The 22,753-nt window shown below is 48.6% G+C and overlaps 1 protein-coding gene across 1 annotated transcript in view; it reads right to left on the reverse strand.

Annotated features, from left to right (window-relative positions):
• The window catches only part of TLN2 (talin 2), an 80,207-nt gene that overhangs the window by 19,745 nt on the left and 37,709 nt on the right, over window positions 1–22,753 (reverse strand). Inside the window, exons 16-38 of the mRNA XM_078599869.1 lie at window positions 22,304–22,512; window positions 21,742–21,840; window positions 19,643–19,810; window positions 18,692–18,986; window positions 17,931–18,097; window positions 17,075–17,203; window positions 16,560–16,673; window positions 15,892–16,005; window positions 13,600–13,734; window positions 12,070–12,198; window positions 10,652–10,754; window positions 10,246–10,454; window positions 9,370–9,489; window positions 8,825–9,022; window positions 8,343–8,482; window positions 6,997–7,090; window positions 6,232–6,321; window positions 5,989–6,111; window positions 5,407–5,550; window positions 4,098–4,259; window positions 3,842–3,982; window positions 313–494; window positions 64–196 (exon numbers count right to left, since the gene is read on the reverse strand). Coding sequence (XP_078455995.1) covers window positions 64–196; window positions 313–494; window positions 3,842–3,982; window positions 4,098–4,259; window positions 5,407–5,550; window positions 5,989–6,111; window positions 6,232–6,321; window positions 6,997–7,090; window positions 8,343–8,482; window positions 8,825–9,022; window positions 9,370–9,489; window positions 10,246–10,454; window positions 10,652–10,754; window positions 12,070–12,198; window positions 13,600–13,734; window positions 15,892–16,005; window positions 16,560–16,673; window positions 17,075–17,203; window positions 17,931–18,097; window positions 18,692–18,986; window positions 19,643–19,810; window positions 21,742–21,840; window positions 22,304–22,512 — 3,398 coding nt within the window. The remainder of the gene's footprint in view (window positions 1–63; window positions 197–312; window positions 495–3,841; window positions 3,983–4,097; window positions 4,260–5,406; window positions 5,551–5,988; window positions 6,112–6,231; window positions 6,322–6,996; window positions 7,091–8,342; window positions 8,483–8,824; window positions 9,023–9,369; window positions 9,490–10,245; window positions 10,455–10,651; window positions 10,755–12,069; window positions 12,199–13,599; window positions 13,735–15,891; window positions 16,006–16,559; window positions 16,674–17,074; window positions 17,204–17,930; window positions 18,098–18,691; window positions 18,987–19,642; window positions 19,811–21,741; window positions 21,841–22,303; window positions 22,513–22,753) is intronic.

Genomic DNA, 22,753 nt, shown 5'->3' on the forward strand with positions numbered 1-22,753 from the left:
TAAAAATGTTTTTTTTAACGATGACGGGTGGGGCGTTTGCGGGATGGCTGTGCAGGACCCCACCTCAACAGAGACGCCCTCGCGCGGGGCGAGGCTCTGACTGGCGGCCGCCAGGCCGGCCTGGTCCAGCTCGCGGAGGCAGTCGTCTAGCACGGCGATGGCCTTGTCGCACTCCTTCTGCCCGGGGGCGCCATCCCTGCCCGCCAAGTGACAACACAGAACGCACGGTGAGTGCCGGACACTCAGGAACGTGATGATGTGAACAGTATGGCGGTGGCGGCGATGCCATATCGAGCGCGCGGAGGGCAGCACCTGATGGAGGTGATGAGCTTCTTGATGGAGTCGGACACGGAGCGGGAATGGCCGGCCAGCTTGGACCAGGTCGGTGGGTCCTTGGGGTTCACGGCGAGCGAGCGCGCCGTGCCGATCAGTGCTGACGAGCTGTCCAGCATCGTCTTGCCGGCAGCGACAATGGGTTCTTGAGCACGGCGACCCTGAGAGGTGGGGGTGGTGGTGGTGTCAAGTGGTGAATGCGTGGGGGCGGCAATCGGACATTAGCACTCCACGGCAGAAAACCAGCTTCTCTTTGTAACGTTTTGGGATTGTTACGGAGCATCTCATTGCCAGGTCACAGAAAATATTATTTTTAATTGGTTAATTAGTTCAATGGACCGTTGGGGCAAGGACTGTTAGCAAGATGCTCTTGAGGCTGGTATGGGCCATGGGAGGTTGGGTGAGGACGGCATCACGCCCTCCCCAGCCCTGGTTATATAAAACACTCGGGACTCAATTTAAGGCTGAGTCGACCTATTGGAGGTCCAGAACACATTCTGATAGTAACTGCCACTCTGCTAGATGCAAATGCAACAGAAAAAAAATGGCTCTTTTTGTGGAGATATGCGTGGAGGCTATGTGCTAGGTTAGCTGACATGAGGTTGAAAGTTATTTATCAATTTAAAGCTTTCGTGACTGCAGGGATTCATCTTCTTGGTTCTTTCGGTAAAGTCACGTAGAAGGAAAATAATAAAATAATAAAAATAAAACATAATAAAATAATTATCACGACGTTTCGGCCACAACGCAAGCAGCCGTCTTCAGGTGGAGAACAGACTCTGTCCTCTCGACAGACCTGTTCTCCACCTGAAGACGGCTGCTTGCGTTGTGGCCGAAACGTCGTGAGAATTATTTTATTATGTTTTATTTTTATTATTTTCCTTCTACGTGACTTTACCGAAAGAACCAAGAAGATGAGTTATTCTTCACATTAGAATGCTAAAACATTTCGGCTAAATTATGCTCGGTGTCATCACACCAATTCCACATTCACAAAAGTTTGGCAAAGTATCTAAAACAGGTTTTCCAAGTTTACACAAGATGTCCGACTTGTGTAATCAACGTGAGTTTTGATGTGGTTTCCTTATTCACCAAGGTTCCTGTACCTGACACCATCGCAATCATTGAAGACTTGGTTCATCAGGGACTGAATGCTGGGGTACCCCCCCTGGTGAGACACTGCTTAACCAATACATACTTCACCTGGAATAAAACTTTCTACAAGCAAATTGAAGGCACCCCAATGGGCTCCCCCCTATCTCCGGTTGTAGCTAACATCTTCATGGAGAAATTTGAGACGGACGCCATCCAGACTGCCACTCTACGCCCGACCTTATGGAAGAGGTACGTAGACGACACTTTTGTCATCTGGCCACATGGCCGGCCTGCTCTAGACCAATTTCTTGACCACATCAATTCCATACACCCAGCCATCAGATTCACCATGGAAGTCGAAAAAGATGGCAAGCTACCCTTTTTGGATGTCCTAATCAAAAGGAGACCTGATGGTTCAATGAGCCACTCTGTCTACAGGAAATCCACCCATACGGACGCTTATCTAAAACCGGATTCCCACCACCATCCATCCCAGAAGAATTCCCTCATCAAGACTCTATATCATAGAGCCCAATGCATATCCGACCATGAACACATTTCCAGTGAACTCAAACACATACGCCAAGCTCTTAAGGCTAATGGTTACTCCGACTACACAATCCGCAAAGCCATCTCTCCAACCATCAAGAAGGATCCTGTTGAGGAGCCTTTCAAGACCATCACCTTACCTTACATTGCTGGGGTCACAAAAAAGATCTCCAAAATCCTGATTAAACACAAGATCCAGGTCCGATTCAACACAGTACATAAAATCCGTGATCTGGTACCGTCTGTTAAAGATGTGGTTCCAGACATACAGCACCCTGGTGTCTACAAACTAAGTTGCCTCTGTGGTAGCAGTTACATTGGACAAACCAAACGACATGTCTCGGACCGCATCCGTGAACATAAAGCTGACCTGAAACACGGTAGGACAAACACCTCAGCCGTGGCAGATCACTGTTACAACTCAGTGGGCTCACATGACATTGACTTCTCCAAGACAGAGGTTCTCTGCAAGCCACCTGGCTATCATGAGAGATTCGTTCATGAGGCGATCCACATATACAAACACAGAGACAATTTTAATCGAGAAGATGGATTCTGGCTCAGCAATCATTGGAAGGACGTAATAAACCATTTTGATACACATTAGGGTAGGTAGAATAATACATAGTGTTATGTTGAAATGTGGTTTATTGCAATACAGTATATAATTTAATGTTGGGTTTATCTATGGCAGTATATAGTACGGTATATGCTCGGTTGATGTAAGAGAATAAAGTTTAGATGGAAGCATATTATATAACTTTTACGACGTAGTATTGTAATGTATTACTTGCTGTTAGTAACTCAGCTTATTGTAGAGTATAGTAAGTATACTGATGGTGCTATGCAGTTTATATTTTAGTCTTTGTATGTAGTTTATACCTTAGTTTTCTACGGTGTTGTTTAGTTACTGCAGCTACATATCATTGGCATTCCTTTCCTTTGTTAATGCTAATCCCTGCACCCCCCCTTGGTGCTCTTGATCCTGCATAGTGCGTGGGCATGGTATGACTTTGAAGCCCCCCCGCCCCCCTGCGCATTTCCCATGTATATGCTAAACTCATCTTGATATGCACATTCTTTTTGTTAAGGCGCTCTTCTACCACCCCCAACCCAGCTTATATGTAAGTTCCTAGCTTGAAGTGTCTCATTCTTCACCTGAGGACGGCTGCTTGCGTTGTGGCCGAAACGTCGTGAGAATTGTTTCATTTTATTATGTTTTATTTTTATTATTTTATTACTTCCCTTCTACGTGACTTTACCGAAAAAAACCAAGAAGATGAATCCCTGCAGTCACGAAAGCTTTAAATCGAAATTTAACGTGAGTGATGTTTATTTTGTAACCATAAAAGGTCTCCGTTTTATCACCTTTGTGAAGAAAAAAACCGCCTGTAAAAAATCAACCCCCCCCCCAACTCACACCCCAGTGATTGAATGATTTGGCCTTACGATTCTATTGGTCTTGTTTTTTCTGTCTCGTGTCTATTTTTCATTTGTACAGTTTTGTTTACTCCATTCACCTATGTGTAATATTACCAAATCGTTTGGACGACTCTTAAATAATAGATTCTCGCTCGCACGACTTGACACTGGTATTATAACCATGAGAATAAATTTTAATTGCTGAACCGATACATTGTTACAAGCCCTAGTGACAACCCTTCGCTCTGTGTACCCATCAAACACGCGACATCCTTTAAAGCACTCCCATCCCACGCCTATGAATTCCAACACCTGTATATCATCGGCGCCGTCTCGTCAGCGGCAAAGTCGATGCTGCTTCCGGGAGGGCACCGAGCGCCGCTTTAAAACCGCGGTGCCGCGTTTCGCAGACGCAGAAGGCCGGGGGGGAGAAAGCGTTCACCTCTTCGCTGATGGACGCAGGGATGCTGGAGAACTCGGGGTTGGAGGCGAACGTCGTCAAGTTCTCCACGGCCTCGATGAGCGGCACCGTGGAGGCACGGCACTTCTCCCGGTTCCCGTCCGAGAAGTCTCCGTCCAGTGCCTGCGAGGTTACGAGAGGTCGATTCAGAGCCCTGGCCTCTAGAGTCATGGCGCCGAGGCGGCAGACGAGTGTGGAAGGCAGGCGGCCCGCAGCAGGTCGCACCGCACGCACGCACCTTGATGGTCTTGACGAGGTTGGCAGTGCTGTTGGCCACCTCCTTCGCCGACTGCACAAAGTGCCGCTTGGCCACGGGGTTGGAGGTCTTGGACGATGCCAGGCGGCAGGCGTTGCAGAGGGCCGACGTGTGTTTCGCCACGATGGTAGCCGCCGACAGCACCTGCACGCGTGCAGCCATAGGTCAAACGTGTGTGGCCACGATTCGCTTAGGCCCGTGTCTACCAAGCCGAGCGTGACCGTGGAACTGGCCAGAAACGTTACAACCAACAGCGTGTTTTGCTTTGTGTACAAAACGACGCAGAAATAGGTGACGGCCTAAGATTTGATTACGTAATGTACTTTATCTAAAGTAAAAGTCCTTTAAACTAGTCATCTCTTTTTCTATGGAGACGTGGGTGAAACATATCAACCAAGTAACCATGTAATATATAATTAACGGTACCATTAAATTCAAACCTTGCACACAAAAAACAGAAAACAAGTTTTACCCATCACACCACGCTTGCTTCCCAACAAATGTTGGCACACAGCTTTGACACATGTTGGTGGGTGGCACTGTGTTATTGTGTTAAATACATTACTGTACATTCTGTTTAATTTATTTTTTATTCTCACTGTGGTCGGTGATTGAGCAGCAGCTGGGTTGGAGGGTGGTCTGTGGTGGTTAAAACAAAGATCCACCTCCCCTTTTAGCCTTAAAACAATTTAGGGGGGGCAAGTGCTGTTAACGAGCACCGATGAAGGATGGCACGAAACACGAGGCTGTGGGGTGGTCAGCACCACACCTGACCACCTTTGACTTCCTCGTGGCAATTTTGACACACTACACCAGGTACTCATTTGAGGCTGAGTTAACCTAGGGGAGGGCCCAAGAACGGTTCAGATAATCGTCACTGATATTGACCACAAGCGGGAATCGAACTCGGGTCGCCAGGTTCGTAGAATAGCACGCAAACCGCTACACTACCGCTTCTCACAAAATAGAAAGATCCCCTGGACAGCCTTTACAGTCTGTAGGGGCAATTGCTGCTGGTGATCACTTATGAAGGCCAGCACGGCACATACGGGGGTGTGTCGCCAGCACCATCCCTGGCCGCCTTTGTCTCACTAGTGGCAATGTAAACACACCACTCCAGGTACTAATTTGGGGCTAAGTCTACCTAGGGGAGGCCCAGGACCAGTTCAGATACTCGTCACTTGTTTTGACCGTAAGCGGGAATCGAACCCGGGTCGCCTGCTACGAACCGCTACACTACCGCTCCTGACACACACACACACGCGCACAAACACATTGGCGGGCCACTTACCTGAGACTGGTTGCTGGCGGGGTCCACCAGGTTCTGGCAGGCCATCTGGATGGCCTGGTTGGCGCGGGCAAACTGGCCCGGGTCCACAAGGCCCGGTTGTCCCGCCTGGCTGTTGGGGTCGGACACGCCGACGAGGTACGCGGACTGCGGAGCAGAAGCGACATTCACTCAGCGATCGGGGGTAGGATGGATGGGTGGGGGGGAGATGGTTTGTGGCTTCTGGTAGATTTCACGCGTAGAAAATGGCAAATAGTTGAGAAAAAGTATTTAGACGTTTTCAAAATGAAGTTTAATGTCACAGTAAAATCTGAAGATGCCATGGCAAGTATACAAGATATTGGACAAAGTAAGCCTCACTTATCCTCAAGACTTTTAAAGTTGGTTCTGCTTGCCACCTACAAACAAATTCCTTCTTGCATGTTTCTAATCTAGAGGAAATCAACTACCTCAGAGAAAACCCATCGTACATACGAAAATATAACACAAACTCAGGTGCAGAGATGGATTGCTAGACGCAGCGATGATGATAGTTATATTGTTGATTCAATATTCGTAGTGGTGCAAGCTTCACGGAGGAGTCACCTGTGAAGCGGCCTCTGTGAGCCCACAGAGGGCCTTGGAGGCCGAGCTGATGGCCTCCCCAAATGCAGGCAGGTTGCTCGTCTTAGCGTTCTGAGAGACTCCCTGCATGGCCTCACCCAGAACCTGCCATGGGACGAGCAGCCGCAGACACCACCACCACATCAAGGAAAGAACCACTTTCAAGGCATGGCTTTACCGACAGGTTAAACGAAAATGTTTTAAACAAATGAGACAATTCCACACCTTGGAATTTTCCATCAAACTGTCGATGCACTCGAAGTAAGAGAGGTCGTTGACAGGCTCGCTTGGGTTGTCCAGCATGCCCTTGACCGTCTGAAACACATCCATTGCGCGGTCTCTCAACGACGACAACAAACACACACGTTCAAAGCTCATCGCTCGTGTCGCAAACAAAAAATACGAGTTGACTGTGTGGTGACGGGCACTGCGAGGTTGACGCACACACGCACCGTTAAGTTACAAGCCTAGGCTGCAATTCACGGTTTGCCGAGCACAGGCCCAAAGGTGCCAAATGGCAAGTGGCCAAGAAATAAAGAGCACAATTTAAGTTGTCGTAGATAAGTTAATGTACCTTGAATTGAGCAAGGTTATACGAACTCAGGAATAGAGATGATGGGAGGGTACGCCTCCCAATTCGAGGAGTGCGAGGAAAGAAGCAGATAGAGGAGTGACCAGCCGCGTGGTAGTTGAACACGGTGTGTCTAAGGACGCAACAGTCTCTTATGGGTGGAAGTATCGGGGTGGTGGGGTGGGAGTGAACTAAATAGGAATAGGAACCACAGTAGCGGCGGTGACAGAAGATTATTTAGATTATTTGGCTGCTCTAAATTTCCATTTGATGAGCCACTTTGTTGAGCTATCATTTGTGGCAAGGTCGTTTCTGAAAAAGAAGCTAATAGCTCAGTGGGCTTTACCTGGAAAGATAAAAGTAAGTTTAGTTTTATTTGTATATTTTAGTGATTTGCCGCACAGGGCGGCGGTCCCTACCTCGAGTTCGCGCAGGGCGTTGTCGCACTCGTTCTGGCCCGGTGCCTGCTGCGTGCACATGGTGATCAGCTGGTTGATGCTGTCCGTCACAGCACTGCGCAAAACACAAGGCATCGCACGGCAGCCGTTGTGAGACATATACGTATGTAGGCATGATGACCGGAGTTTTGCGTGATGATTTACAGTCCTTGACGAGATCAGCAAGGTCAGCACTTGGTGTGTAATGAGTGCGACACGGGGAAAACCCGTACTCGCTCGTACACGGTTAAATTATGTCACCGTTTGGCGCATATTCTTGTTAACGTAGCCATGCATTTACATATATAGTGTTGGATTTACTTTTAATTGGATGCTGCCTCTCTCTTTATTGCTGTGCTCATTCTAAGGAAGGCACTGATTATTTCAGTGCCTTCGTAGGCAGCTGAAGGTTTCAATAAATACACACAATCTCCAACGGTTAACTTCCATTTACGTGCCAGTTTTCCATGCCTATGTCTGGGTCAATTGGCCCTCACTTGGTTTAAATAAGTCTAGGTAAAACTACTATAATTATTATGTAACGAGTGTTTGTAATACTCTGCATCCTCATATGGATATAAGGTTGGAAAGATGAATCACCAACCTAGAGTTTAGTTTCCCATCGTTACTTTTTATTTCCTCTCACATAGCTTTAAGCAGCTCAAGCATTACGTTTTCATACGCTCAGTAAATTAGGCAATGTGTCTATTAGTAATCAACAAATATATAGTGCATGGACAGGCAGTCTTTTTCTTCACATAAAATCAAATCAAATGTTTTTTGCCCATTGGCCTTTGGGTCTTCCAGACCAATGTCTTCCTGCAGCATTTGGTTTGAACTTCAGGGTCTCATTAGCATCAAATACGTTTAAGTTAAACTGGAGTTATCTACTGTCTGTTTAATACGTACATTTATTTTCCATGCACCTCAACTGCAGCGCATTGAGAATCGTTAATTACCGCTGGGATGATTAGTCGCTGAAGTTGCTTATCGACTACTTTTTTGTGGTCGACAACTTGGGGGCCCGTTAAAAAAATGGCGGTCACCGCAACATCTTGCCTCTCGAAGGCAGGAAACCCCCTGCAAGTCACGGCGTGATGTGGCTGATGACGCCACTGACACTGCCAAGCCCCGCCAATCACCTCCCATCAAAGCGACACACGTGGAAACGGGGTGACATGTTTTTGCCCCAACTATTTTCTGCTATCCGATGAATCCAGTAATTGAACCGATGACAGGTAGAGCACTTGATTACTTAAATAATTGGATATCCCAGCTCTATTTTTAGTAACCGAGTGAAGCGTGGACAGGTCACGGTAGCTGCGCACCGTGCAGCAGCTGCCAGCTGGTTCTTGGCGTTCGGGGCGTTGGGGTCGACGCAGAGGGCCTTGGCTGCCAGCAGCAGCTTGGACGACGACATGGAGATACTCTTCAGGTTGCCCACCACCTGCACTTGGTCCTCCTTCGTCTGTGCGTCAGCATGAGAGACGAAGGCCCACACAAACCCACATCGGCACGAGTGCTTTTGCTTGCAAGCCATGTTTTACAAAGGCCGATTGTCCATTGCCACAACCACTTTTATTAACGCTATGAATGTTCCTGCCAATTTTTCCTTTTGCAAAATATATTTTGGTTAAATCACCATCACAAGCCTTGTAAGGCCTAATAAACAACAAAAGCCTTGGACTAGTCCATTCTAGTCACACAAGCCTTGGCCTCGTGTGGGCTTTTAGCATCGTCACCGAGTAAGATACAAGAACCTCACTGCATTCGCCGACAAGCAGCACGGCTATGTGGGGGCAATACGCACCTTTGCCTGCCCGGCCATGTCGATTCCGGCATCCAAGAAGCGCGAGAAGTCGTTGCCGAACTTGCGCGAGGCGGAGGAGAGCTCCTGGCTGGAGCCGCGCGAGGCCTGCACCAGCTCGCTGGCCGACAAGTTGAGCCCAGCCGCCGCGTCGTTCAGGTTGCCCTGCGCCTCCTGGAAACTGCTGCCGCTGCGCGGGATCTGGCAGCAGCAACGACGACGACGACACCGGTCAACGGTTAATAAAACAACGGTGCGGACGTAGGCACCATCAACGTCCAAAGGCTCGGAAAAGAGACTGCGGTCAAACAGTAAAGGGAACACCGTAACAGGGTCCACATGCATTACGGAGCATTAATTTTACATGCATTCGCAATAAATCTCGACTCGCTGCTACGGTAATGTGTGCCCTAATAAAAAAATAAATCAATGACCGTAAATGTGAAGCACGTTACATTTTTTTGACTGTCAAACGAACCCTAGAAGATTACAGCAAATAACGCCGCAATTTGATCCGGAAGGTTGCGCGAAGGTGATTTTTTGCTCACCGTGTCGGACAGCAGCTTCTTGCTCTGGTCGGCGAGGCTACGCAGAGCCGTGTCGACGTCCTGCTGCCCGGGCAGGCAGCCTACGCACTTGCCCAGCGCGCCAGACACCGCCTTGGCCACCTGTGCCCCCCAGGCCCCACGGGAACACACACACAAGCCCGTTCGTCCAATAAGATTCCAGAAAGAGGCTGGAAGGGTGGAAGGAAGGACAGTGGTTGAGGAGCTACGGGCGTTGGCCCACTCCTCTGAACCAATGCTCCCTCCCACTACTCTGGGAAACGTGCCGTTTTCTCAAGCTACCCTGCTGTCAAGCTCTGCACAATTTACGGTTTACAACTCCTATGTATACGGCATTGCACTCGCATACACTTGGGGCTTCCTAATGGTCTCAGGCTGACACTGGGAAATCTAAAGCATTTCCACGATGGGACAATGATTCTGTGATAGATAAGAAATCTTCCTATTTTCAATCCACTCTTTTGAATCACGCATTAACACGGCCAATCTCACGCATTAGCTCTCTCGTTTTTGGAGCGCTCGGACAATCAGTTGGTGTGGCGTCAATTCTTCCAAGAGAAATCTACCTCTTATCGTCTACCTCCCGGATTCTCCCCTCTTTCTAAATCCAGACTACATATTTAAATTTCCTTAACCGCTAAGATACATTGTTGACTTGCACACTGGTGAACAAATAAACGACACGGTTAAGGGCCGACCAACACATAGCGGCAAACAAAGTGTTGGAAAGATATCTCTCCCATGGACCGCATGCATACGGCTAAAAAACATTCTGCAGAAGCCTATCTAATTTGAACCATTACTGTATAAACATGCGTACACTAACACGTGCTATTTCGAGCACTTCAAGCGTCGGACCTGGGCCAGCCTCTGCTGGTTGATGGGGTCCCCGGGCCGCACCACGGCCTTCTTCGCCTCCTGGATGAAGAGCGACGCCTTGTCCATGAGGTCGCGCGCAGACTCCAGCACGGCCTCCTGCGTCGGCTTGTCGGCCGAGTTGGCGGCCAGGCCTCGCGCCGCCGCCGCCAGCTGCTTGAGGGCCTGCGCCGTGTCGCGCGCCGCGATGCCTGCGTCGGGGATTCACACGCATGCCGGGGGCGAGGCGCTCGCGGTTGCACACGGAGCGGCGAAAGCAACGCGACACGGCCAGGCTGCGAGCGGGTGGCGGAGCAAGAATTTTTGTTGAACCGTGTCCGACACACGCGAATCCGGGCGCGTCGCGGTCTCGTCGTGCGTCGGGAGCGTGCGGGTGAGGTGGCCGCACCTGTGTAGTTCTCGTTGCCCTGGGAAGCTGCCGTCATCACCTGTGCCATGGAGGAGCCCACCGTCTTGGAGGTGGCTCCCAGGTCCTGCGCACACTTCTCCAGCTTTGGAGAAAAACAGAACAAATTAAGGGATGGGGAAACAAGTACACTGATGCTGCTGCACTGCTGGTGCAGAGGTGCGAGGCTTCTGGGTAGCCATGTGATTAGGATGCCTTTACCGCGAGAGTTTTTATGCATCACCCAACCATTCTCTGCAAGGAATATATGCTAATAATCATGAATATGAAGTTACGTGGGCACCGCCCATGACAAAATATAACCAAGCAATAAGAGTTAATGAATGTGATATGGTTACAATTTTTGTAAGCCTATTACTAGTTCTCGCTTAATACTGGTAACTCTGAAAGGTAGAAATGTCTCAATTACTACTGAATGATGTTGTCCTGGTAGTTTTTTTATTTTAAATTAAACTCCAGCTATGATTTTAGTTTTCTTTGGGTCTTTCGGTAAAGTCACATAGATAGGCTCAAAGAAAATAACAAAAAAACTAGTAGAATATGAATAGAATATGGATTCCTGCGGTCACGGAAGCTTTAAGTCATGATTTCAGTTACTTTGCATATCAGTGAGCAACGACGAAGTGGCTCTTTCGCTGTACAAAGATAGGTCTCTCACTTCATGGTCCCACGTCGACTCTTGCTTCTTACTCATCATCAGCCATAATCTATCCACTGCTGGATGAAGAGCACTACAAGCCACTGCCAACCCTCATGCACAGATGGCTATGTACGGTGCGAAAGAAGTTCAACATACATACACATGTTCACGCAATGCAAAAATCCATACAGCTCCTGCACAAGAGATGAGCCCATTGCCCTTTCTCTTCTGTGGATGTACCCTCGAGCGTATTCCCTCCTTTGGCTGCTACGCTCGTAAATTAGCCTCGACCACCGGTCATCATCCCTTGTGGTAGCGTGGACTGCCCAAGCCCACCTACTTTTCTTAAAATCCAATACGACGCATTTCGAATTTGATCAGCACATTTGGTTTGCTTAATAACCACATTCGCACGGGCATTACACATTTACACCTCCCAAACAAGCAGGGCCATTAAACATGCTTTGAAAAACACGCATCAGACTGTGGCCGTGGATACAGGCAATTGAATATTATTTCATGAGACAGAGGCTCGTGTGGAGGAGCATGGTGTGATGGGATGTCCGTAAGAAGAGTGGGGACTGCCCTTGCGCAACAGAAAGAGGTACGGAACCAGAAGAGCACTGTGGCGTGAAGCGGTGTGGCACGCAGGATGATGATCAGGGTTATTCCTTCAGGAAGTGGGGATCACCCCTCTGTGACAGGGAGGACTGCGGAGTTCGGTGAGCTGCGGGGTGTGGACAGGGCACGGCACCCGTACCGTCTCGCCGGGTAGTGGGTGAAGTTTCCCGTCGGCGGCCGCCACCTTCGCCTCCTGCAGCTCGGCCTCGAGCGAGCGGACGAGGTCAAGGGCCGAGTCGATCTCCAGTGTTCCGCACGCATCCTGGGCCTGGCACAACACAAACTAAACTATTTAAAACTATTTTTTTTTTTACCAGAGAAGGCCCACTGAGCTATATAGCTCTATTTCAGAAGTGACCTGACTACAAATGATAGCTCAACGAAGTGACTTATTGGGGAAATTTATTGGAGCCAAATATTCCTAATGGATGTTTCTAAATGTGGAGGGAAAAATCAGAGGATCTGGAAAAAAATCCACAGGACCGCAGGGAGAATATGCAAACTCCAAATATACAGGGGTCGGGATCAAACTCACGAACTCCTGCATACCTGGTGAGGTAGTTAATATCTCGCCACAGATGCATGAAGATATGGAACAAACACGCCAACATAATACTGGCATCGATAACTCAACTTCTACTGGCACATCCAAGCATAGTCAGCGCAAGGCCGCCACGTTACAGGTGATTTTCTACAGGTCACGTTACGTGCCGAGCCGGAACCAAACCAAAAAACTGTGGCCTCGTGAGACATCTGAATCTGACGTGGGGTCATACAGGGCCAGGGGCAGGGTCAATGATAAGTTGTCTGATACGAGTTGGCAAATACCAAAAACATTATCACAGCGTAACCTAAATGTGAACAGATTTTTGCGTTGCAAGTGATGGAGTGTAGATTTTAATTTGGTATTTCAACAATTCAATCACGAAATATCCAACAATGTACTCGCTGTAGATTTAAATTATGTAATTATGCAAAGGGATAATGACAATTCGCCCTCTCGCGAAGCGGTCAGTCATCACGATTTGGAGTCAAGAATTGTTGTTGCTTTTTTACATTGTGGTAAAAGTAGTACCTCTGGTGGCTGTCGCGATTACTTGAACAAATTACATCCAACATATACACATCGAAAATATTTAGCAATGAATGGAGTCTTCCACATTTCAATATCCGTATCGTGAATATAGATTCAATTGCAATGGCATCATTACCTGCCCCATTATGGACATGGACACAAAGACAAAGATCCCCCCATATAGCCTGAACACTGTTGGGGCAAGTGCTGTTCGCACATATGAAGGCCAGGCACGGTACACGATGGGTTAGGGTGGCCAGCAGCATGCCCGGCCGTGCGCACACACACATGCACAGATGTGAACCCACAAACTCACACAAAACCTCTCTGTAATAAAAACCTAGCCGTAAGTAAGTACTGACAGCATTCTCTCTAAATCAGCATGGCCTCATGCCTATATATGTCACATACGAGACAACAATCAGACAGAGGGGGAGGCAGCCGGCTGCCGCATAAACAACACTAAGCGGATTCCACAGCGTCGACATCACACGCGGCCCTGGGGGGGGCTGAACGTCGGGCGCGATCGGTAGATTTACGATTCACGACGACGCCGCCGCCGCCGCCACGGCCACCGCAGCGGCGTCTCCCCACCTTCTGTGCAGCTGTGCGCAGCTCGGCGAGGCAAGTGGCCAGGTTCTTGGCGCACTGGCCCAGCTGCATGGACGAGGCTTGGTCCGTCACGGTCGGAACCGACGCTTTGGCGGCTGCCACCATCTTAGTACCCGGCTGCAAAGGAGAGAGAGGGGAAACGGGGTAAAAAAAAACACGTCAGTGATCGAGTTGGTGTATCCGCAGTGGCCACCACGGACTTGGCACTGTAGCGAAACCGCTCCCTTATCCGTACCCCGATAGTCCGCTCTTCCCATTTATCTGAGCTCCCCAATCCATCCAAGAAAGATTACAATTCAGTGCAACGTTTCATTACGACCCACACCTCCGATTAGCATGGTTGCGAAATCAATTCAACATACACACGTACATACGACTTATGGGGCACTGAGGTATAGGTGAATATGTGAAAAGGTCACAAAAGCAAAGTTTGTGGGGAATAATGCCTCCGAAACGTCGTGATTTTTGTTTTTATTTTATTTTATTTTCATTAATTTTGATGTTTTACCTACGTGACTTTACCGAAAAAACCTAAGAATAGAATAATACCCATTTTCTATACGTTTTAGGCATAAGCAATTAAAAAATAACACTTTGTACCCAGGAACAAAAATTGTGCTACATAGTGAAATATATATAATGTTACACCGTGCACAAATACTGCACTGAATGGGAATGGTTAACTGGTCAGAGCGGATGTGATGGTCAAATATGCGACATTGCAAATGAAGCCTTCCCATTGGCCACGCTTTAAAGTGGTCAAGGTGTCACCCAGAAGTAGTAGCAAACTCTTAATATTATTAGGATGAGTCAACTTAGAGTAGTAGCAATTCTTTTTTCTATTATCCGTGCTTATCCACGCATCGCCACATGGACAACAAGAGTGATTTTTCACAGATAATAATAGGATCTGTTCAGAAGACCCTCCGCATTATTATAGACAAAGAGGAGTTTGACGGCACAAGGCCATTTGGTGAAAGTGATCTCGGGCGGAGGAGAAACGTCGGTGGACAAATCTGCGTGTCCGGAAAGCCAGAGCATTCCTCAAGAACCGTGACCGTCACCGCCCACTGGTTCAGTGGTAATGTGCTAAACTGAGTTGTTGTTGTATTTATTGGTGGGCCCGTTTAGAACTGAACATGCACTGTACACATTGGCAGCAGTGAACGTGTGATGGGAAATTCACGATGCATTGCGAATGAGTTGAATGTGATATGTTGCCTGTATTTGTTTTATGTGATATAATTCTAACACGATTGCCCGAAGTTTGTTGGTGTAATCATAAGAGGAATATGTCTGAAAAACAAACCATTTATTATTGTTACTAATACTTTACCAAACAACCTTAAAAATAGCTCATCTTAAAAAAATAAAACCAAAAGCAAGTCAAAAAAAGTAAAAATAACAAATGTTCTCTAATAACTAACACCGGCTATAGTTATAATAATGGACGTAATTATAAATGATTATAATTGTCGAAAGTAACCAGAAGGGAAAAGTAATTGCCTCCAAGGAACAAGCGCAGACATAAACGTTGGACATTTACAGCAGCAGCAGCATACGAACACCAACCACTAACTCTAATTGAATAAACACTGGGGACGTGTAATTGCGATGAACAATGCACGTTGCATAAACAAACGACCGGCCGGCCAGGGGCTACGGGAGGAGGAGGAGAGTGGCCTCATTCTCCAGAAAAACCGCTTGCCCTATAAGGCTCTGAAATAACAGCACATTCCGGATACTGCCACCTCTCCTCCTCCTCCACCTCCTGATGCTGCGATCATTGGCTTGGGCAAAAGCCCAACACAGCGCCATCGTGCAAACACACATGCACGCGCGCGCACACACACGCACGTCAGAAATCAGAGCGCAGACAAAATGTTAATCTCCCACTCAAATTCTTCGGTGGTGTTGGTGTTATCACAGAACCTGTTGGAGGCATGACTCGTAACAGCAATAACGTTCTTGATTCATGAGTTGTAAGAATCGTTTTCATTGAGATGTTTGACCAATTCCAATAATGGGTGTTTGGCACGAAGGAGGAACCCTGAGTATACAGAGAAAACCCACCACCCATACAAAGGAATAACAATCAAAGCTTCAGACACTTAGATTTAATGCACTGCTGTGCTGCCATCTCCTGGCCGCTTTGTAGCCTAAGCCTACAGTATTTCTAAGCATTTCACCCATCCGAAAACTAACCAGCATCAAACCGAGGCCCAGTGAGATAGATTATGGGTATTTAGGGCGAGGTGGTCGTAGCGCCGGTACCTGCAGGAAGTTGTGACTGGCAGTGATGAGGGCCAGCTGTGCGCTGGGGCTGTCGGGCTGGCTCTGGCTCCCACGCCAGCCCTGTACCAGCTGCGGGACATGGTCCGCCACGTTCTGTCCGCACGCACGCACACAGCCAAAGCAGCACACACAAGCCTATATGACGATCTCTCCAAGCACACATTAGTACATGCAGTTCTTTATTGCTACGTCTCTAGAATGCTCCGCTTCCCTTGAAACTGAGAAGAGCCAACCACTTGGCTGCTTTTAATAGGAAGCCATAATTGCTCTTTTAGAAAGGTTATGCGCTGTCTATGATTGACCGTCTCTCTCTAAATAAAATAAAAAAACGCCTCCTCTCCCCATGATGATCATGTTATCTTTCTGATGCTGTTGCTGCTGATTGTAGTAGTAGTAGTACCAATTATATTGCTGTTGATAATTTAGCAGTTCCTGTTGGTGGTGCTGCTGCTGGCAATGATGGTGGTCGCAGTGGTGAAAATGATAATGAGTCTGTTGCTAATGACGATGACACTGCTGCTGTTATTGCTCCTGTTGCTGCCTTCAATTTTATAACAACGATGATAACGTTTGCAGCGCGTCAGTAAAAATACATTTTTTAAATACCACAGGGCCCTGCGGCAATGTCACGGCCTTCAAAACCTCACCTTGCTACAGCTGACGAGCTGCTGCTGATTGGCGGGGTTCTTGTTGGAGGCGGCCGCTTGCGTGGCGGCGGCGATGGCCTGGCTGGCGGCCGCCGCGGCCTGCCTTGCAGCCACCTGGCGGGGGGAAACACCCAAACGGCGACGACTAAAGAAAGACGCAACACGCAACAAAAACAACTGGGAGCACTCACGTCGTCGAAACGTATCTAGGCTGTGCGTCGGTCATCCTGCTGTACTGCTGTGGTGACCACCAGCGCTGATGCTGTATTATAATGTGGGCGTCTTCACCGTTTCCACACTTGTGAGCACGGTTTAAATACAAGCGGCTGCAACCCCGGATCTCAACACAGGATCTCAGCGGCGAAGGCCGAGTGCTCTGACCAAAAAGCCACATGGCCAACTATCTGAAGAATCAACTTCAACAAATAAATGGATGAACCGGTACTCCTAATGAATTCTGTTGAGTTGTACGGAGTAGCAGCAGGAGACTGGCGAGGGCGCCTTGTGGTGCGCACCTCCAGCCGGTGCACCAGCTTCTTGCGGATTGCGTTCTGGGCGGCGATGTTGGTGGCGACGCGCAGCCCCTCCGCAGCCTCTTGCAGCCGCTGCTGCTGCTCCTCACTTTCCGGGTTCGCAGCTGCGCCCTGCAGAGCGACCCCACCCACCCCCACGAAAAAAAAACACAGGCGCACGCTGTTTATGCAATTGGCGTTTCAAATTGTCACTGCTAACAGTGGCGAAGCATGTTTGTTGGGGCATAGGCCCTGGTGCAAGGAAATAATTGGGTCGCCCCCCCCCCCCACTTCCCAACCCCACCAGATTTATCTCCCTCTCTTCGTAGCTTGGCGCTTGGGTGTTTGCTGAACCAAAGGCCTGGGTGAAATTGCACTGCTTGCACGCTCGATAACGTTTGCCAACCGATTCCTAAACAAATCTCAGATGTTTTCAGAAATTTTAATGGTCTGTTCCGTTCAGGAAAGTCACACCGCTAATCAAATGTGTCAGCAGTGGAAATTCCACACTCCGATAGTGGAGCCAGTCAAGCCAGAGGTCAATGTCCCACAAAGTGGTGTGCCACATCACCATCATCATCCTTAGCAATATGCGCAAAGCACTCTTTGATTACTCATGCATGAACAAGTATATTGTGAAATCTCTACAGTCAATATATTATATTGGAAAAATATCCAATTTGGTAATGATTTAAAAAGTTGATTATAAAAAGGGCCAGATTCTCAATCCTTAAAAAAAAAGTTTCATCTTCAGTCAATCTGTTATATGCATTGGTTGTTGCTAAAATCGTATGATCTTATATATCTAATAATAGAATAAAAACAAGAAATAAAAAACAGTTTTCAAACATTTTCTGACCTTCGCAGCCTCGACCATCTTGGCGGTGGCATCAGCCAGGTACTTGGCGGCCGCGAGGAGTTTACGCGAGTTCTCCTGGTCTCCTTCGGCCTCCGCGTCCACCTTGATCGCGTTGATGAGGTCAGACGTGGCCTGGGCCAGCAGCCGGGCCTGCTTCACCATTTCACCTGCCACCGAAAAAAACGCGACTCCCGTTCAATAAAAAAAGACGCGGGCATCCAAGCGAACACGACGTAAACACTCCAAACGACAGCCACGAGGTCCTGTCCAGGGGCCCCTCTTATACTGTCAGCGTGGCCTGGCCCCGCCCCCGGCCACGCGCCCTTCTGGAACCTACTAGCGGGTTCTCCATGTGCCCCTTCTGTGACCCTTCCCCGAGATCCCTCTTTGGTCTATCACGTGGCCCGCTGTCAGTCAGGGCTGCTGTAAGCTGCAGATCCCCTTCCCTGCCAGCAGCTAACGCTGTGCTGCTACGTGACCGATTCTATGTCACTAAACATACATACCACAAAGATAAAACAATTATCTACATGTGACTAATCATTACATCCCTAAAAGGTAACACAAACTCACTCAAACAAAGCAGGAAAGCCAAGGTGGACGCTGCAACCTTTTTGGAACAACGCCACGCCCTGCCCCACCCCCCGATGGCGCTGGCTGCATTGGCAGGGCATTGCAGTGCAGAGGATAGGAAGGGTGGGTGTGTATGCGACTGATTGATTGGGCGAGTGGGTAGGTGGCTGGGTGCGTTGCAGGGTCACCTGCGTTGCCGGTTGAGCTGAAGATGCTCTCGGTGGCGGTGATGATGGTGTCGGTGGCGCAATCGTAGCGGCCCATGCCGTGGCCGCCCGACGCCAGCAGCTTGACGTGCTGCAGCAGCGCGTCGAGCGCTTGCGTGACGGCGCCAGCGGCGCCGCCGACCTGGCGGAGCAGCTCGTCGTCCTTGGTGGCCTCCTGCGACGAGCGCACGCAGCCCTCGACGGCACGCGCCACCAGCTTCCCCGACTCCATCAGCTGCTCTTGGCACACGGGCGAGTCCATGGTGGGGCCCACCACCTGTGCACCGCAGGACGATCGCTCTATTGGCAAAACGACCACCGTCACGTGGTGACCACGCCACGTTTCGCCTGATGGAACTTTCGCACGAATCGTCGATGCAAAAGATGACGTCGCAAGGCACCCGGAACTCAACTCGTCGATTCCCCGGTATGAGCAGCAACTCTACAGCTTTGTAGCTGGTGAAACAACGTGTCGTTTCATTATTGTTGAATTACTGTTTGTGGTTGCTTTAAACAATATTTATTTCCATGCCTTAAATTAGAGCTGGGCTATCCGATTATTTCAGCAACAGATTACTGCACCATGCCATATGCTGGCTGTGTATACTCGGCGGTCATCGATTATAATTCTCACGTTCACAATACAAGCAACGAATAGTGTGTTGCGAGATCAAAAACTTACAATTCATGAAAGATATGTGTTGACCAGCTGAACCTGGTGAAAGCGACAGGCAGCGAGGACTGACCAATGGCACCGGTGATGAGCACTGGCTAATACGGCTGACGAGGATTAGTCACCGAGACTGCTAATGGGGACAGGCCAATGGGACCGAAAGCAGGGACTGGTTGTAGTGACCCGTGGCAGGGACTGGCTGCAGGGACTGACGAGAGGAGCCTCTGCTAGTGACTGGCAGAAGGCGTTGGTGGAGGCACCTTGGTGCAGGCAACGAGCTGGGACGTGGACAGCGCGCACTGCGTCGCTGCAGCGATCACTTGGTTTTGCAGGGCTTGGTCGTCCGCCTTCTGGGCAACCGTCTTGGCCTTGAGCACCAGGCCAGCGGCTGCATTGGCGACCGCTTTGGCCAGCTGGTTCAGCACGTCCTGGAGACACGCGGAGAACGTGGGACATGTGAGGGAGACAAGGGGGCAAGGAGGATAGTGGAAGGGAGGGGAACTTGAAACCTCTGCTGCGATGGCATAACATGTAACAGGCACACTCGAGGGAGCGTGTCACCACCTGTCCGATTCACTTCCCCCTCTTCGTAGCTTGGCGCTTCGGTGTATGCGGCCCAAAGGCCTGGGTGAAATTGCACTGCCAGCACACTCAATGAAGCCAACCGATTCCTAAACAAATCTCAAACGTTTTATGAAAAGTTATCGGTCCGTTCCGTGAAGTAAAGTCACACCCCTGATCAAATGTGTCTGTAGTGGAAATTCAACACCCCTGTAGTGGAGCCAGTCAAGCCATAGGACAATGACTATTGATGTCCCACAAAGTGGTTTGCACATCACCATTATCATCCTTAGACAAGAGAAATAGGCCCACTCACAGCGAGTGAGCGTGTCACAATTTATTTACCGTTTCATTTGTTTGTTGTTAGCTCAAGGCGGAATTGCGTGGGGAATTTCCCGCTGAGGCACAGACACCTCTGATACGAGCTCTTCCCAATGGGATGGCAGGCGGGCGGGCAAGCAAAGTCAATATCAAACAGGCATGGGCAGAAAGCGTTTTATTTACATTTCAACCGCAATTTGGTGTTATGTAAGGAATATATAAAAACTGACAAAATGTTCGGCGAAAATATTCCACCGCTGTCACTGTCGTTAACACACACAGTCACATATTGCAACTGAAATATTTACTAAAATAATATATTTGTGCAATGGCCCTCATTCAGAGCACGTTGGTTTTTGTGATTTGATGATAAGCAGCATTGCACTTTCCTGACGGAGGGAAACCGCACAGTGTCACGAAACTTTTTTTCAGGAAGGTGCTAAATTGGGATGTTTGGTTATGTTAATCAATTTAGATTTTTTTTAAGTCAGGGAAGGTGTTTGGTTGGCTGGAAAAGACAGTGAAGTAAAATTAAGACACCGAACATCTAAAAATTTCGTTAGATATTACAAATAATATAATACGCTATAATTATGTATAAAAATATGTACATCTTTCAAGTGTTTAGTTCTGCAAATAAAAAAAACACTTACATTCACTGTGTACAGTACAAAAACACAGTCCTTGATGCAGTAAAAGTTAAATGTAAAAAGTCACAGGCCCACACCACAGCCTGGTGTAAATGATGATAACGATAGAGTCCTTTATGCAGCGAAGCCTTGCTGTGTTTCAACAATCCTTCCCACAGCCATACCCACAGTTATAAAATCTACATGAGGACCGAGCACAATGCTGTACTGCCAACTCTGGGCTGAACAGCCCCAAGCCTAATACACCTGGTAATAGTTTATAGTTTAGTTTATTCTAAAGCAGTCTCCCTTCCAAGTATTCACAATAACCCTATACTTGGAATATAGATTTTTTTTGTCGTTTGTTTTTGTTGCTATGCTAACACACCACGGATCTCCCGTCCAAAATAGCAGGACAACTGGTTAAATGGGACCATCTGTGAAAAAAACCAAATAAATTCAACAATCTAAAATTAGAAACTATTTTCTATTTTACCAGGTAAGGTCCACTGAGCTACATAGCTCTTTTTCAGAAGCAACCTGGCCACAAATGATAGCTCAATGAAGTGGCTTATTGTGTGGATATTTATAGCAGCCAAATACTCTTAACGTATGTTTCTAAATGTGAAGAGAAAAACCGGAGAACCCGGAGAAAATGAAACGCGACCACGGGAAGAACGTGCAAACTAAAAATATTCAGGCGTCAGTCGGGATTGAACTCACGACCTCCTGCATACCAGACGAGGTTGATAAAATCTCTGAAGACAGTGATTCTGTGATTCAGCCATCGGCGGTAAATATGTAGTTTGGTCGTGGAGTGTTGTTTGTGAATCTCACGGGCGCCTAACCTGGAACTGCTGGTCCACGCCTTGCTGGCCAATCTGCTTGAGGAGGTTATTGCTCGACCGCCCAACGGTGCTGGCCGCTGTGAGCACCGCCTGGCGAGGCTGCACACACCACATGGCATGCTGATCGCTCAACATTCACTCACGATCACTCGTCAGACGTAGATCACTCACCATGGACAGATCACTCAACATTCAAGCACCGTGTCGTGTGCCAAGACATACTTGATCCTTCACCATTCGTACAAGGTACCGCGGGCCGCATGCTTAGCAATGACCCATGGATCATTCACCTTTCACACGCAGAATTGTGCAAAACCCACCAGTCACTCACCAATGAGTCACCAACAGACAATAAAAGCATGCCCGAGCAAACAATAACTTTAAAAAGATAATCAAACTGAGCTCTCCAATGCTCTCAGGCCGATATCTGGAGGGCAGAGAGATGCGTGTGTGCAATGGAAAGGAAGCCACGGGCACCGTGGTGACGTCACCACCGTTTAGTGGTGAATGGTGGCTGTTGCTGTTGTGAAGGAGTATTGCCAGGAGAGTGGCGTGGCCTCACCTCTGTGGACGACGGCTGCACGGTCTTGAGCAGGTCGGAGATGCAGTCGATGAGGCCGCGCGCCGCTTGCAGCAGGGCCCTGCCATCGCCGCCCTCCTCCTCCGTGAGCGCCGCGAGCAGGCGAACGCCGCGAGACATCTCCGTCAGGTTCGACGAGATCGTCACCACGGCGCAGCCCACCGCTGTGTAGTCCGTGTCGGCTGCGTCGCCTGCAGCCGGGAGGCGGTGGAGGTAGAGGAGGAGTGGCAGGAGGAAGAGGATAGGAGTTACCAGAAAGATAATTAATGGATAAAATTTTATTACACAGCGGGCAGCAGCAGAGGTGGAAATGAATCACGGCAGCAGCAGCGGAGGTGGCATTTGAGCGATAAAATTGCGATGAATAGATCGATTGAGGAAATGGGTAAAAATATTTCAAATTGTAAAAGACCCAATAACAGCGGGTCTAAT

This window comes from Lampetra planeri, chromosome 13, assembly GCF_965212315.1.
Source record: "Lampetra planeri chromosome 13, kcLamPlan1.2.h2, whole genome shotgun sequence".
NCBI lineage: Eukaryota > Metazoa > Chordata > Hyperoartia > Petromyzontiformes > Petromyzontidae > Lampetra > Lampetra planeri.